Below are 17,100 nucleotides of genomic sequence, written 5' to 3'. Positions count from 1 at the left end.
GAGTGGCCAACCTGAGCCTGAGAAGGAGTCAGAATTTACCAATGTACATTGCCAAAGAGCCACAGTAATATGTCAGCAGCCCCACATCTGCTCCCTCACCCCCGGCACCTCCCGCTCACCCGAACAGCCCTCCATCTCCCTCCCCGCACCTCCAGATCAGCTGTTTTGTGGCGTGCAGAAGGCTCTGGGGGGGAAGGGGAGGACCGAGGGCACGGAGAGGACGGGAAGGGGTGGAGTGGGGACACGGCCTGTGGCAGAGCCAGGGGTTGAGCAGTGAGCACCCCCTCCCAGCACTTTGGAAAGTTGGCGCCTTTAGCTCCAGCCCCGGAGTCGGTGCCAATACAAGGAGCCGCATATTAACTTCTGAAGAGCCGCATGTCGCTCCGGAGCCACAGGCTGGCCACCCCGGAGTAGAAGACAGACAGGAGCCACCACTAACACTTTACTCTCTGTTTGTATGTTTTTAGTGGGGTGGAAGTGCACCAAGAATTTTAGCATGTAGGTTTCTTTTAAATAAATGTATTAACTCTGTGGATTGTGGTGGCATTCTCCAACTCTAACTTCGGGTGCAAAGAGCAGAACTACTGACCTTAGACCTGTTGCATTAAAGTATGCCAGGGTGTATTAAAATGAGAGTTGGCATATATCTGGCAACATCTGAGAACTATAAATAGAGACTTCAAAGGACTAAAAATAGAGTCTAGCCGTTTAACTCCATTACAGCACGTTGGAGCAGGAAAGATTTTTGGAAGAACAAAGTGGGAAAATGCTAAATATTATGCTAAGAATAAGAACCATCATGCCCTCAATGGTCAGTTTGCATGTGAATATAGGTTAAAGCATCAGTAATTTTAGCTTTTTTTAGGATTAAAAGCTTGGTGGACCTTGTGATAGATTTTCTGGACTCAAAAATATAACCAAGCCCTTCCATTTGTAGTGATTAAAAGACATATTCTGCATTAGCAAAGCAACAGATTTCAAATTGCATTACCACAGCTTTTACTTTGCCATCATTTATTAGCTGTGCTCTGTTTTTGTATACCTGGCACATAAACATTCTTTCTGGTACTAATTAGTCACCACTGTGAAAACTAACAAACTAAAAGTGCACAGGCATAGAATACATTTTGTGAATGTAGCTCAGACTTAAGTCTGTTGACTCTCAACCATGAAAGTCATGATACAAACTGCAAATGAAATTATTATCTGGCCTGAGACAGTGACCCAGAGAGTGGGACTGACAGATGCTTCACCCTGGCAGAAACCCTCGCAGCTAAACAAAGGTCAATTGGCTAGATAGGAGGGGGTGCAGCTTAGTTATATCAATAGCCCAGTGAAACGTTTTTTGGAACTCTTTCTGAAGAAAGGCAGAGATTTATAACCATGGAATACTTGAGGGATAGCACCATATGAGATCACATGTGATATTTACAGCTTGTAATTTTAGTGTTTCTTGATACCCTGGCTGCTTTGATAGACTGAAGAGGTCAGGCGGAGTTCCTGAAATTCCAACAAAACTGGTGCCAATCCCACTCCAAACAACAAAGTTTTGCCTGTACATGTACCATGCGGGAAGTACTCATTGGCACTTATTTCATTTCCTATAGCAGCGCTTCACCCCTTATAATTCTGGGCCAAATTCTGTAGTCCTTATTCAGCTTTTATCCGGGCAAAACTCTTATTGAGTTGATGAGAGTCTTTCCAGAGTAAGGGTTGGGTAAAATCTGAGAAACGATGTGGCTCAAGAGTAGCATTTTATGCTTAGAGGCTGCACATGCTTCAGTGCCAAAACTATTCAGTATACTATACACAGGATGCTAATCCTACTCCCCTTGAGCAGGAATTGTACAGATATCTGCATAACATAAATGGAAAAGAATAAGGAACAAAAATAAAACTGGTGAAACATTTTACAAAATGACTCTTATTCAAATGTAGAGCAGGACCCTTTTATGTAAAATTCAAACATTTTGCAACAAATGGTAGTGCCATATTGATATATGTGTGATGGGTGGAAGGGAGCAAAAACAAAGGGCAGCCATTTGTCTGAGGGCTCATGGGAAAAGATGCCATAACAAACACAGTCCTACATCCTTCAGGCTTGTCTCAACCTCCCCATATCACTCACACTGCTGTCTCAGTATTTCCAGTGCATAAGCAAATGTTCTCAGTTTTTTCTCCTTAGGCTAAATCCATTGAATATTTAAAAAAAGAGAATAATAATTTTCAGTAAATTAGACAAATGCTGGTTTCTCATTTAAGGTTCAGAAGGAAAAAAATGACAAATGGGACTGTTCAGGTAAAAGCCTGTGATTGGGCTAAATTTTTTTCATTCTAAAAAAAAGTGATTAACTTTTAATGGTATTCCAATTTGAGCAGGCCTGTGAATCTACAGATGTTGTTCCTTCTAATTCCAGGGAAGTAGTGGGACTGCAGTGTAAGCAGTTACCACAAGGAGAACTACAGTGTGTGGGAGCGTTAATTATGATTTGTGTTTGCCTTCACTGGAAGTTATTAATTCCATACAAAATTTCTCACATTTTATCTTATTAAGAAGAAAACAACACACGGAATCAATTATGTGCCACCTTCACTGCTGGTGACAGAGGGCCCGAATCTGCAACCATTAGCTTCATTGGGAATTCTGCCATTGATTCCAGTGGCTCGGACCCATTGTATATAATTCCAGTGGAGCTGTGCCTGCTTGTGCCAGCAGTAGCTCTGGCCCCAAAACTCCAGAAGCTAACACTTAAAAACGCCTAATCAACAAACTCTGAAACTTAAATAACTCCAGTAAATGCAACTGATTTCCAAACTCAGGGCCATAAACAGCATTGCTCTCCATATGCATATTGAATTCTCCCTCACATTGATGGGAAAGCAATATGCACATGAAATGTCATATGGTCATTTAAAACTTCTGGCCCACTCAATGAATGTCAATGGAAAAACTGACACTGAGTTCAATAGGAGTCAAATTGGGTTCTAAGGAATCAACCCTGTGATGTGCTAAGCCACCTCAGTTCCACTCCCACTGAAGCTAATAGGACTGAGAAACTCCTCATGGAAGATGCACAGCACTTTGAAGAATTGGGATCTAAATCAGGGCTGCCCAAACTCTGCAACTCCAAGGACAACAATAACAACTTTGCGGAAGCCTGAGCACTGGACCTAATTTGCATATAAATTTACATCATTTCAAAACCCGAAAGGAATGTCCTCAGTTATAATATTTGCAAGGACTTGTCTCTTCTTTCATGGATGAATAGCATCTGCTTGCTGTGTGAGTTGAACAGCAATACAAACCTGCAATAGAACAGTTTGTCCTTACCCATCACTTACAGGTAGGGCGATGGTCATGGGACACATTTTAGGACAGACAAATTAGCTTCTCAGTTTGAGTGTCTTTATTTGGACATCACATTTTGGCTAGAAAGCAAGAGGTCTGCTTAAAATTCCAACAATATTTAGCACTTGGTTTCCATTTTTTCCAATGAGATTGAACAGATCCTGGTATATACATGAAACCATTGATAGATCTCAAAAAAAGGAGTGGCACCTTAGAGACTAACATTTTTATTTGAGCATAAGCTTTCATGGGCTACAGCCCACTTCATCGAATGCATAGAATGGAACATATTGTAAGAAGATGTATATATACATACATACAGAGAACATGAAAAGGTGGAGTAAGAGGCTAATTAATTAAGATGAGTTATTATCAGCAGGAGAAAAAAACTTTTGTAGTGATAATCAAGATGGCCCATTTAGATAGTTGACAAGAAGGTGTGAGGATACTTAAGATGGGGAAATGGATTCAATATGTGTAATGACCCAGCCACTCCCAGTCTCTATTCAAACCCAAGTTAATGGTATCTAGTTTGCATATTAATTCAAGCTCAGCAGTTTCTCGTTGGAGTCTGTTTTTGAAGCTTTTCTGTTACAAAATAGTCGCCTTTAAATCTGTTACTGAGTGGCCAGAGAGGTTTCAGGAGCCAAATTAGCAACCAACATTACCTAAAAGAATCACAGTAGTGTGAATTCATTGTTTCATTTACTATATTATATGTAATTCTCACAGCAAAATGACTTACCAAGTATTATTATTTTATCAACTACAATTGGTTAATAACATAGTAAAAACATCCTGATTGGTTAACAACTTAGATTGATTTAATTATTAACCACACAATGTTTTAATATCATGTGCTGCAAAGAGCTGCAGGAGACACTTGCCGCTTGTGAGTCTCAGTCTGAGTATCACTGCATTAAAACCGAAGCCCAGGTAAACAAGCAGTCTCCAATGCAATATCTGCACTAGACATCAAACCCTTTACAACACATTAAAAACATGGAAAAGTTTTAATATCAAGAAGAGACTCAAACAGAAGATGCACAGTGTCATATCTTGATATTACAACACAGGAGCTTCGTTTAATACCCTGCATTAAAGAAGAAACTCCTTAAGTATAATATTGCAAGAGAGAGCACAAGAAATATCTCTGAGGTCAATGCAGTTTTATTAACTGTCATCCAGTACAGACGTATTTCCTTGAATATCATTAAAGCTTTCCTCTTCCCTTTGTTCTAATTTTTGAAGGCAGTAGAAACTAAAACTTCCCTCACAATAATATCTATTTTCTACTTGGCAGACTAATGGTATTAGACTTGTGAAAGAAATTTAGCTTGGCAATATCTTATGCACAGGTCTGTTCAAAGGAAATGTTGTGAGGAAGAATTTTAGTAAGCAGGCTTTTTCTGGTGATAACACATTTTTAGTTATAAAGGTGGTTACTTAGTTTTATTTATTAGCTATTGAGGGCATGCCTTAATCTATTTCTAGCTGATGCTATGCACCTATTTGCATGAGCCTAAATACATACTGTCTAGTCTCATTTTCAAATATTTTTAAGGCCAGAAGGGACTATTATGATCATCTAATCTGACCTCCTGCATAACACAAGCCAGAAAAATTCACCCAGTAATACCTGTATTGAGTTCAACAATTTATGGTCAGAATGTTAGATCTTTCCCTAAAAAGCTTGTTGTTGTTTTCTTGTTTTGTGCTTTTTGAAAGAATGAAATTCCCGAAGGCTTGTGACCCAAAAATATTTATGGCCTCATACTTTAGCAGCTGTGAATGCTAACATATGCTAGAAAAGAGTTTACATAACAACTACAATTTTCTAGCTTGCTACAACTCTGTGACCTCAACTGGACATCTGAGGGAAATGCACAAACTTCCAAGAATATATCTAAGCCAGGAGCAAAGGAAGCAACCCTATACAAATAATTTCTGAAGTCCTTGATCCATGCAGCAGATGGATTCCTGGCTGCTGCCATGACACTGCCTACAGACAGGGTAATGTAAATTTTTAAGGGAGTACTCACTTTTGGATAGGCTACTACAAACTAATAAGTGAGAAACTGTAAGTGACACTGTATCTTAGAGCCACTCTGGGAAATGTGTGAGCGCAGCAGTCTAACACTATCTTGGAGAGAGATTTTTTTTCTGAGTATGGTTTCTGCATTGCCAGTCCACAGCTGGGAGAGAGAGTTACTATTTATTTTTGAAGGTTGGCTGGCTGATGACCATGCTAGTACCTGCACACTCAGAAACAGGAGACTAGGACTGCACAGTGGCGGTTCCTGAACTGTAGGTTGCTCATGTCACCAGGTGGATAATGGGCTGTTTACACATAGATTGAGGACCCACAAATCCTTCATGATAAACATCTCAAATTACTATAGCACTGGTTGCAAATGAGTTCCTAAAGGCTTTAGCTCTCTAGCATTTAAATAGTCCTCTCAATTCTTCAGGGAGAAGTGCGGAAGAAATAGATTTTAACAATAACCCTTCACTTGGTAAACAGACTTTATTATTAGGCTAAAAATAATGGATCAGATCTTCAAGTGGTGTAAATTGATTGTGGGTCTACTGACTTTCATTTACACCAGGTGAGGATCTGTCCCTCCATGTTTTAATAGAGTGAAAAAGCTAAAATGCTGCCATCTTCTCCATTCTAACTGGTCACAGAGCGGTTGATACTGACTAGCAGCGACCAGCCATTCACAAGGAAAACTCGAAAACAATTTTGCATCAAACCTACTTCTTCTGTGTCCCTACATGGTAAAAAAATAAAATGATAAATCAACGGTCTGTCAGCCAATTAGGGAATATACATCAGAGTCCCAGGTAACAAATGACACTGACCAGCCACTAAAAACAGACATAAAAAAACTCAGAAACAATTAAACAAAACATTACCGCTCCAAAGATCACGAACATATAGGAAGAGTTTTGGTCTTTACCTGTCATGTGCTGAGTTTGTACAAGTACTGCAGAGCATAACACTAACAAGAGAAGGCTTTACTATTGTTCACATACTCAACAACTACATAAGGCTCCACTTTACCCATCCACCTGACTCCTTAATGAGAGTTTTAAACCTTGTTCCTATGCAGGTAGAGCCATAACTGAGACTGAGGCCTTGTCTACATGGAAAAAACTGATTAGCATAGCTATTCTGGAATAGCTATTCCAGTATAATTTAGCTATTTCAGAATAACTCCCTTATGTGGACCCTATATTTCAGAATACTCCAGCCTGTGAGTCACTATTGTCACTATTATTCCAGAATACGGTTTCCACATCGGGAACTATTAGGAATAGTTATTGCAGAATTATGCCAGAATAGCTATGCAGTAATTTCCCCATGTTGACAAGCCCTATGGAAGGTTCCTTTTTGCGGAGCTGTATAGAGTTACATTGCAAACCAGAGCATGGCCTGTAAGCAGAGGGCAGCATAGCTTTACAGTTAGCCAACTTCATACAAGGGCTACAAGAGAGACTTCTAGCCATTTGTGGCAACTTGTATACATAGAGTTATAAAGCCCCACTCTCTTGGATGAAGTTCAAAGGAATGTATACTGTAAAGCTAGTACAGGTCTGAAAGAGATCATTCCAAACCTGGCAGTCATTTTCAAAAAATGAGTTAAAAGCTGTTTCAGGTCTGACACCTGCCCATGAATACCCCTATCAATTCATGTGGTTTTACAATCACACATTTCTATTTTTTAAATAATTCTCTCCCTACCTATTGCTGTGTGAAAGATGCACCACAAACAACAACAAAAACTGACTAAGGACCAGATCTTGCAAACGAGCAGATGCTTAACTTTATTCATGTGAATAGTCCCATTGCATCAACAGGACTACTCACCTGCTTATAGTTAAGCACATGTGGAAGTGTTCGCAATATTGGGCCTAACTGACTGACTATAAAACAGGGAAACAGGCTAAACACAAAGTGCTGTAAAATGTATACAATAACAAAATTTCTAAAAAGATTGACAAAATAATTTTTATTTTTCTGTTCTAGTAATCTTAGGTATTGCTTACAATGATAGGCAATAAATTTTAAACAGGACTATGATTTTTAAGTTATGGTGTCCTCTTAAATATTCCCAGGTTATTTGAGAGTCATTATGCCCTTTCATCTGTTATGAATCTGACCAATCTAACCACCACTGCAACACACACTCACTTCAACAAACTTTTTCATTTACATCAGGAAAAACAAAAAAAAAACTGTATTTCACAGTGGTCTTTGAATAATTAACTTTTCAAGACCCAGAAATTCAAAATTAAAACACTATATGGACCGCAGTTACTGGCCCTCTGTGTAAAGTTAGTTTCTTTTGTGCTATTAAAAACCATTACCTGGAAAGGTAAAGGTAAATACTAAAACCAGATATCTGTCATGTAGATTAAAGTTCCTTATCATTTAGTTAACCCTTCAATGGGATAATTGGGATAAAACACAATGTGGTTTTACAAAAGGTAGATCATGCCTGATCTTCTCTTTCATTGAGAAGATAACTGTTTTTTTTTTAGACAAAGCAAATGCAGGAGATCTAATGTACCTGGATTTCAGCAAGGTATTTTGATACAGTTCCACAGAAGAAATGATTAGTTAAATTGGAGAAGATGAGGATTAATATGAGACTTGAAAGATGGATAAAGAACTGGTTAAAGGGGAGACTACAACAGGTCATACTGAAAGGTGAACTGTCAGGCTGGAGGGAGGTTACTAGTGGAATTCCTCAGGGTCAGTCTTCAGACCAATCTTTTTTAACATTTTTATTAATGACCTTGGCACAAAAAGTGAGTATGCACAAATAAAGTTGGGAGACATTGCCAATACAGAGGAGGACCTGAATATCATACAAGAAGACCTGGACAACCTTGAAAACTTGAGTAATGAGAAACTGGATGAAATTTAATAGTGCAAAGTCACGCACTTAGGGACCAACAACAAGAATTTTTGCTATAAGCTGCGGACATATCAGTTGGAAGAGACATAGGAGGAGAAAGACTTGGGTGTATTGGTTGATCACATGATGACTATGAGCTGTTAATGTGATGAGGTGATGAAAAAGGCTAATGCAATCCTAGGATGCATCAGGCGAGGTATTTCCAGTAGAGACAGGGAAATGTTAGTACCATCCTATAAGGCACTAGTGACATCTCTTTTGGAATATTGTGTGCAGTTCTGGTCTCCCATGTTTAAGAAAGATGAATTTAAACTGGAACAGGGGCAGAGAAGGGCTACTAGGATGATGCGAAGAATGGAAAACCTACCTTCTGAAAGGAGACTCAAAGAGCTTGTCTCATTTAGCCTAACCAAAAAAAGGCTGAGGGGAGATATTATTGCTCACTATAAATAAATTAGAGGGATAAATACCAGGGAGGGAGAGGAGTTATTTAAGTTAAGCGCCAATGTTGACACAAGAACAAATGGATATAAACTGGCCATCAACAAGTTTAGGTTTGAAATTAGACAAAGATTTCTAACCATCAGAAGAGAGAAGTTCTGGAACAGCCTTCCAAGAGGAGCAGTGGGGGCAAAAAATTAACTGGCTTCAAGACTGAGCTTGATAAGTTTATGGAGGGGATGGTATGATAAGACTGCCTAGAATGGCATGTAGCTGATCTGCGATCGCTAGTAGCAAACATCCCCAACGAATGGGGCTGGAACACTAGATGTGGAGGGCTCTGAGTTACTGTAAAGAATACCTTCCCAGGTGTCTAGCTGTTGGCTCTTGCTGAAATGTTCAGGGTCCAACTGACCATCATATTTGCAGTCAAGAAGGAATTTTCCCCTAGGTCATATTGGCAGAAACCCTGGGGAGTATTCCTCTTCCCCTGCAGCATGGAGCAGGGGTCACTTGCAGGTTTAAACTAGAGTAAATAGTGGATTCTCTGTAATTTGAAGTATTTAAATCAAGATTTGAGGACTTCAGTAACTCAGCTAGAGGTTATAGGTCTATTACAGGATTGGGTGGACAAGGTTCTGTAGCCAGCAATGTGCAGGAGGTAGCATTGCCAATTTTGGTTGGATGTATTCCTGGAGATTTAATCACATGACATAATCTGGAGGGTTGGCAACCCTAGTAGGAGGTCAGAGGAGATTATCATGATGGTCCCTAAAGTCTATAAATCTAGGACTCTAATGTTAGTGGAACATATATGGAAAAAAATTAAGCTCCCAAGAGGGACTGCGATCTTGATTATATGCTGTTCACACTGAGGAGAAATTTCTCAACTAAACCACGTGGCCCCTTGAATCTGGGTAGATAAATGTTGGGCCTAAATTTTTAGGTTCAGATTATGGCTACTTATGCACAGGTACATGTAGTGGATGAAGAGTATATGGACCCTCTGCTTCCTTACCCTCCTGTTCAAAGAGCATTGCCCATCCGCAACGGAATGTGCTCCTGTATTCATACCCTATGCACTATTGTAATAATCTTTGTACAAAATATGCCTTGAAAGGTATCATTTGAAAACTAATAACTTGCTGGTCAATAATATCATGGTGAAATGCACGTAGCAACATTATATGTAAAAGTTATGAACATAAGCTGAAATCACGACTGAAGTGTGTTTACCAGACAAGTCTGGGGAGTGGGTAAACCTGCTTCTCAAAGACAAAGGACAAGTTGACGCCTCTAGCCAGCTGTCATCAAAGCTGATGACACAAAGTGACAACATCATAAAATTAAATAAGCTTCCCAAGCTGTGAAAAGAAATGAAGGGACTGATATATATGTAATTTCTGATTATGTACAGGGAGAGTTATTTCAAGAAAAGTTCTAGAAAGAAAAGCTTGCCAACACTCTGGTGCAGATTTCTATCACACACATTGGCAGTTGTGCAGAAGTTCCTGTAAAGAATATGATGTTCCTATCAAAGCTGTTGAAACTTGATTTTATTTCAGGGTCTGCAACTAAATTTTTTAGTAAATAGATTTAGGCTGTCAATTTCCAGGCATGCTGTGCCATCAGCAGGTAGAGACTGCTGTGACCAACGTGGAGGCTGTAGCAGAAAATTTTATTATAGACTGGTAATTGAATTGAACAGGTTTACATTTGAATAGATTTACTGCAGCATGATCTCTGACATGCTGCATGGGACTGAAATTCTTGTCTATACATAAAGACATGTTTAAGACATAGGGGGCCAAATTCATTCCTGCTGTAACTCCATTCTAACCAATGGAGTTATACCAAGGATACATTTGTCCCTGTATCTAATTTTCTCTGGGTGCTGGGAAGATAGTAGGAATCAGCTGCATATATCTAACCTAAAGGAAACAAAATATTATTATCTATCTTTAAAATTTTTACATAAAGGACGCTGTCCAGACTAACAAATCCACAATTTAATCCATACGAAGCAAAAGCTCATCCCCAAATGTTTTCTAAGTAGTTAAAAACAATCTCTCTCTTAAAAACAAAGCTCCAACAGCATGCTACGTATCAGTCTGGTTCCAAATGCCAAAGACGGCCACCAAGTGGGGCAAAGAAACTGAACTTTCCTTCTGCTCCCTAGAAGTCATCCCTCTCGGGCATGGCTGAGCCACAAGTGCAGGGATCGGACGGTGCAACCACACTGCCTGTGCTTTATACCTATTTTGTGGAAAGAAGATTTCAGTCTCTTATACTGTCAATCTAGCTCTTCTCAGGAGCATTACATTCAATAATTAAAAACAAACAAAATTCCCTGTGTGTCTGCTGACCAACCCTTCCACAAGAAAGAACTGCGTGCTCATAGGCAGGCAGCAAAAGGGAATGGAAGGACACTGGGCTTCTCATCAGTGGGTGGTCCAGCAAAGGAGCTTGGAAATTTGACAGTGTAGTAGACTTCACTTGGGAGGAGCTGATTGTTGCTTTATAATCAGGGGAATACTTTAAAAAATGCACTTTGGGAGGTAAGTCAAATTTTGGCCGGTCGACAGTAATATTTCTCTTGATTCTCTACTGCCCTGTCTGTACCTGCATAGTAACTTACACCAAATTGGAATAGTAAACTTTACACCTATTTTGAATAAATATAGTTGACCACAAGGCGGGAAAAGGCAGTGGAGATTCAGGTAGCGTTTCTATGAAACAGAGGATTTAAAAAAAACAACACTCTTTTACTAAAAAATTAGGCACAATAAAGTGTTGACAAACTGAGCTGCAGTTTGGTAAAAACAAATGAGCCTGATTCTGTTCCCATGATACTGGTATTGGTTACACTTACTGCTAATACAAGTGAACAGAACTGAAAGCAGAAACTGGCCAATAATATCCCTTTGACATCATCACATGGCATTCATTACTCTGATCAAGGCAATTTTTATTTTGAAATATTGGTAGTGTAATTTAAGGGACTGATTTTTAAGCATGGTAGAAACACAACTACTGTGCAAGAAAAACAGGTGAACAAATCTGTACTTCAACTGTGTGCACGCTCACTGTGATTGCACATGCAGACTGGGAAACTGAACGTAATTAGCCATTTTCAGAAGCAATTTCCTGATTTGCACATGCAGGCACAATAGTTGCACACACAAACTATGAATGCAATTACAAATATTTATGCATATGTAATTGTGCACCTCACATTTAAAAATCAAATCATAAATCAGTTCACCCATCTGAATACTTAGTAGTGTCTTTCCATGCCCTCCTATTAAGAACAAGTTCCTCAATATGCCTGTATTTTAAATTATTAGTAATACAAGGCCTTTTTTTCCCTATTGACAAAGGTGTTAAGCAGCACAGTCTATTTCAAAAGCTGTCATTACCAGGTGTTCCTTTCATTGTCCAGATTGTCTAAAGTTTCCATTTTGGCCTTTGCGCAATGGCTATTAGTGGCTGAAACAAATCAGGTTTTCTACACACAAGGAAACCCTAGCCGCACCAGAATGGAGGGCCAAATCCTGCAGTCTTTACTGAGGCAAAATCCCCATTGAATTTGACAGGAGTTTTGCTTGAGTGAAGCTAAGGACAGCAGGATTTGGCTCACAGGATCATAGCGTCTGCCAAAGCAGTTGCACAGAACAAGGTTTATTCTTAGTAAGTATAATCCAATAAGAATATGTCTGGAGGTGTGTGGGAGGCCAATTTTTCCATCATCTCTCTATTGCTCTATATTCTTCTTAGACATTACCAGAATGACTATACACTGAATCCTGTTTTAAAAGACTATCTACGGAATTTGTAAAAATCGGTCACCAATTAAAGCTGACTATTTTAAAGTTATGTTCAAACAAAATTGCATTGGAAATTGTATGGAGATATTTTAAAGTGGCTGCTTAATGCTGGGGATTACCCATTGAATGCAACTGTTAGAACAGATTTCACTGTATTTATTTTAAATTGTTATTTAGCGCAGAAGTCAATGAAATTGTTTTACTTTCTGTTACTCTCTCGATGGCTATAATGCAATCAAAATTCAGTGAATAAAATCTATGCATAAAAAATGACATCCTCAAACATCGACAATAGATAGGATGGTAGGATTTCTGGCATGTAAAGAATGTATTTTTTCTGTTGCTTAGGGCCCAAGTCTCCCTGGGCTATGTTAGTTTTATATTGATGTTACTGGGGTATATTAAGCCCTGGGCCTGTCAGGATGGTTTCTTGGAGATGTTTTCCTACATTTACCAGTGATTCAGTGCCTTGATTTGGAAAAAGAGATGTAGCTAATGCATCCAAAAAAAAAAAAAAAAACTTTAAAGACAAGGGGTGAGAGCTTGTGTGTGCGTTTAACATTCAGGGTCTGACTCTCGTCTCCTTTACCCCAAATTTTGCACCAGTGTAGCTTCAGTGGAGTTACTCTGGGTTTACACCAGCATACCGTGAGAGGAGAAGCAATCCCTTCACTTTTCCTAGTGATATCAATAATCATTACAATGTGGAAACAGAAAATAATAGAATGTAGTTGTACCAGTAACAGTGTAGAGTAAGAGAGGGAACACAGGCTTGAAACTTCACAAGGTAACAATCTTATGGAAACAGATAGGGTTTTTTGTGATGATTATGCTACTAGCAGCCCATTGAAACAGATGGAATGTTAGGGTGTACCTGATATATTCCACACCAGAGAAGATGTGTTTTACCTGGATATACCTGGAATCTTCAGCAAGCAGTCAAGCAGTTAAAAACAGACTGTCAGGAAGGGCATGTATATATTGAGGTTTCTTTCTGCAATAGGGGGTCAAAACACTTACCATCTCTCGTCTTTCCTGATTGACCTGCAATTGTTACATGTATTTGGCGACAAGGTACGTACTGACTAGATCAGCCTTACCTTCTTTCAGCATGCCAACTTTTAGACACTTCATGAAGCGGCAGGCTTGGCAGGACTTGCGTCTGCGCTTTGTGATTTCACATTCATTTGTTGCTGGGCAGCTGTATTCTATGTTACCTGTGGTACAGATTTCAGAAAAAAGAAGCCACTGAGAAATGTTAACTGACAAATACCATCACTATATGAACAGAAATCATAACATTCTTAGTGTATTTCATTTAGGAGAATACAAGCATGCAATTAAAAGCAATTGTTACTGGCTGGCCAGAGGAAATGGCTTTGAGATTAAATTATATATATTTAAAAAAAAAAAAGCCAAATTCAGGCCCTATTTGACTTTTTTTACTCAGATGGCTGTACATAAAAACGGCAAAAGCTTCATTAATATAGACCTGTATCCTGATACAACCATAGGCCCAATCAGATTCCTTCATGTAGATTATTCCTGCCAGGGGCAACAGTAATCTGTGGAAGCTGGGTCAGGAAGCATCCGCACTAAATCACATGGACCATGTCCCTGATCCAAGAACCCCCATCCCAAATGCCTTCTCCATGTCTGGGCCATAGGTGATCTTCAGAATGTGAACTGTGTTGGGTTTGGAGAAGTTCAGAATGAGACATAACAGCTGTAGCTTTCTTATCTGCCTCTCTTCTGTAGACATATGAGGAAGAGGTGGCCTCTAGTGCTTTATTTTGGCTGTTAGGAGGTGACTGTTGGAATTAAAAGCATCCACTGTGACTTTAGGGCAAAGCCTGCAGTAGACAGCAGTTTGGCAGCTCAGAACTGGGGGCATAATGTCCCTAAAAGGGCACAATCACACCTTTTGAAGGCCACAGCATACACTTCCTGTTATTCTAGGCCAGTTCTGCTATCCATGTCACCGCCTCCTCCCTCCCCCACCCCCTTTTGGGGTTTCTAGCTCTTTGGGGGAAGAGTAGTGTTTCATCTTTGATCTATACAACACTGAGCATATTGTTTGTGCTCAACAAATAAATAAAAACAAACAGATACACACGAAATAAATACTGTTAAAAATTACACCAAAATTTCCCCATCCTTCTAAGTATCTGAGTCCAAATGAGGGAAAGTTTTGTCTTATTTTATCCCAATGCGGTTTTTCTTTTCATAAAAGGCTTCTGCTGTATGTCTCTCTAACCGTGCATCCTATTGTTCACAACCCAATTCAATAGGACAGAGTCTGTGGTAGTCGGTAGTTTTGCAAAGAAACTGACTTTTAAATAAAGCATCTTCCCCCATCAGCCTTGTCACATCTTGCTTTAAAGGTATTTCGTTACTTTCTAACCCTTTCCCCTGTGATTAAGTGCATTAGTATCTTAATGAAAATGCATTCTGTTTATTGCCCTCTTGGGAAGCGAGGGGTCATCACACCACATGAATAAATTGTCATCAGAGACAGTCCGAGCATAATTGCAATTTTGCTGCTCCATGTTTGTTGCACTCAGGGTCCGTCAAAATCCCCTGAAACATGCGCAGATTCTAGTAATTAGCATAGAGTCTGCCTGGGACCACAGCATTGATGAAATATTTCAGAGTTAATCACACTTTGTAAACACTGATTTATATTGACTACCTTTCTCCAGACTGATGTCTCCTCATTAAATATCACATTAGTGGATTGCAGGATAGCACAAAGACTCAAATGCTCAGCAACTGCTAATTCAACAGGAAGTATTACTTAAACCACTTATATCTATTGAAAATTGGTTAAGTATTTATGATAGAGGGGTCTGCACGGTGCAACATATGCAAGATAAACCCATCAGAAATCTCTCACTAAATTAGCATTGTAACTTAATGCATTTATGCCAATAAAACTGACATACTTTGCACAACCTTTTCAGGGCTGTGCAGGCTTCGGTCATTTAGAACATTATTGCATAGTTGAATTAGCAATGCTTGCAAAAAGGCAGGGAATCAGGACATGTCTGACCACTACAGGATCTATTGGCACAGCTTACAACTTGAATATACCCTCTGGTCCCTTCCACAGCTTCTAAGCAGAAAGCTCCCTAATAAATGCGGTTAGAGAGTCTGCCTGTACAGTAAATTAGGAAAGAGATGCTCTCCAGATGACCTCTCTTGATATTATATAATGGAGGTGGCAAAGAATATTTTTGAGATATGTGGGGGGAGGTGAGGAAAGGGTGACAGCAAGACTATCCCAAAATCCACACCTTCCTTTCTCATGCTGCATTATACTCCCTCAGTGAGATAACATGCCCACCTACCAATATATGCATTCAAAGGACTTTATAAACTTTGATTAAATTCACCACACCCCAGTAAAGGGAAACAGGGGCTGAGAGGCGAGATGATTTACCCAAGTCACAGAAGAAGCTAGGAACAGATGCAGGATAAGGATTCAGAAATTCTGGATCAGGGTTCTGTGTTCACACCACTAAACCAGGCCTCTCTTTGTCAGGCACCTAATTTTCCAGATTCACCCCTTGCTGGCTCCTTGCATGAAGGTGCAGACGTAGATGCGGACACAAAAAGGTTGGGTTCAAAACTAGGACCTGGTAAAAAATGGAGTAGTTTTCCGCAGCATGAAGTTCAAACCTATTACCCTGAAGGTTTCAGACATATCCAACACCGTTGGAGACAAGACTGGGTGGAAGAGGAGAGGTAAAACTCAGTGCAAATGGCTGTCAGGTAACAAGATAGGCAACTGATTGTCTAGAAATTTTGGTTTTCTAGATGGTGGTTAAATAGGGTTATATTTTGCCATTATTTCAATCATTAGATCCCAGTAATTTGGTTTCCATATCCATTTAGGCCATTTTGCTTTAATAACTCATTTTCTAGATCAGTGGTTCCCAAACTTGTTCCACCGCTTGTGCAGGGAAAGCCCCTGGCGGGCCGGGCCGGGCCGGGCCGGTCTGTTTACCTGCCGCATCTGTAGGTTTGGCCGATTGCGGCTCCCAGTGGGCGCGGTTTGCTGCTTCAGGCCAGTGGGAGCTGCTGGAAGCGGCGGCCAGTACGTCCCTCGGCCTGTGCCGCTTCCAGCAGCTCCCATTGGCCTGGAGCAGCGAACCACGCCCACTGGGAGCCGCGATCGGCCGAACCTGCAGCCACGGCAGGTAAACAGACCGGCCCGGCCCGCCAGAGACTTTCCCTGCACAAGCGGCGGAACAAGTTTGGGAAACACTGTTCTAGATCATAGGACTGATTCTGATCTTAATTTCACTGTTGCAAATCTGGAGTACCTCCAATGAAGTCAACGGAGAAACACTACTCTGGATTTATTTTGGTGTAACTAAGATCAGAACCTCGCATGGCTCCACAAGAATTGTGTGGCCCACAATTTTAGCAACAGTAAGCAATATTTTAAAGTGTGGCCAGTGTGTGCATCTATTCACTGGAATCAAAAAGTCTCTGTTCAACAGATGGCTGCAGTAGTCTACTGAATGCCTACATACATAGATCTACACCT

At 40.0% G+C, this 17,100-nt stretch overlaps 1 protein-coding gene across 16 annotated transcripts in view; it reads right to left on the bottom strand.

Moving 5' to 3' along the window:
- The window catches only part of ESRRG (estrogen related receptor gamma), a 480,311-nt gene that overhangs the window by 129,675 nt on the left and 333,536 nt on the right, over positions 1–17,100 (bottom strand). For all 16 annotated transcript variants that reach the window (XM_048843176.2, XM_048843177.2, XM_048843184.2 and 13 more), the window contains one exon: positions 13,646–13,762. In XM_048843176.2, the coding sequence (XP_048699133.1) occupies positions 13,646–13,762 (117 nt within the window). The remainder of the gene's footprint in view (positions 1–13,645; positions 13,763–17,100) is intronic.

This window comes from Caretta caretta, chromosome 3, assembly GCF_965140235.1.
Source record: "Caretta caretta isolate rCarCar2 chromosome 3, rCarCar1.hap1, whole genome shotgun sequence".
NCBI lineage: Eukaryota > Metazoa > Chordata > Testudines > Cheloniidae > Caretta > Caretta caretta.
Note: the sequence above shows the minus strand (reverse complement) of the source record. Positions and strands in the feature narration are given on the sequence as shown.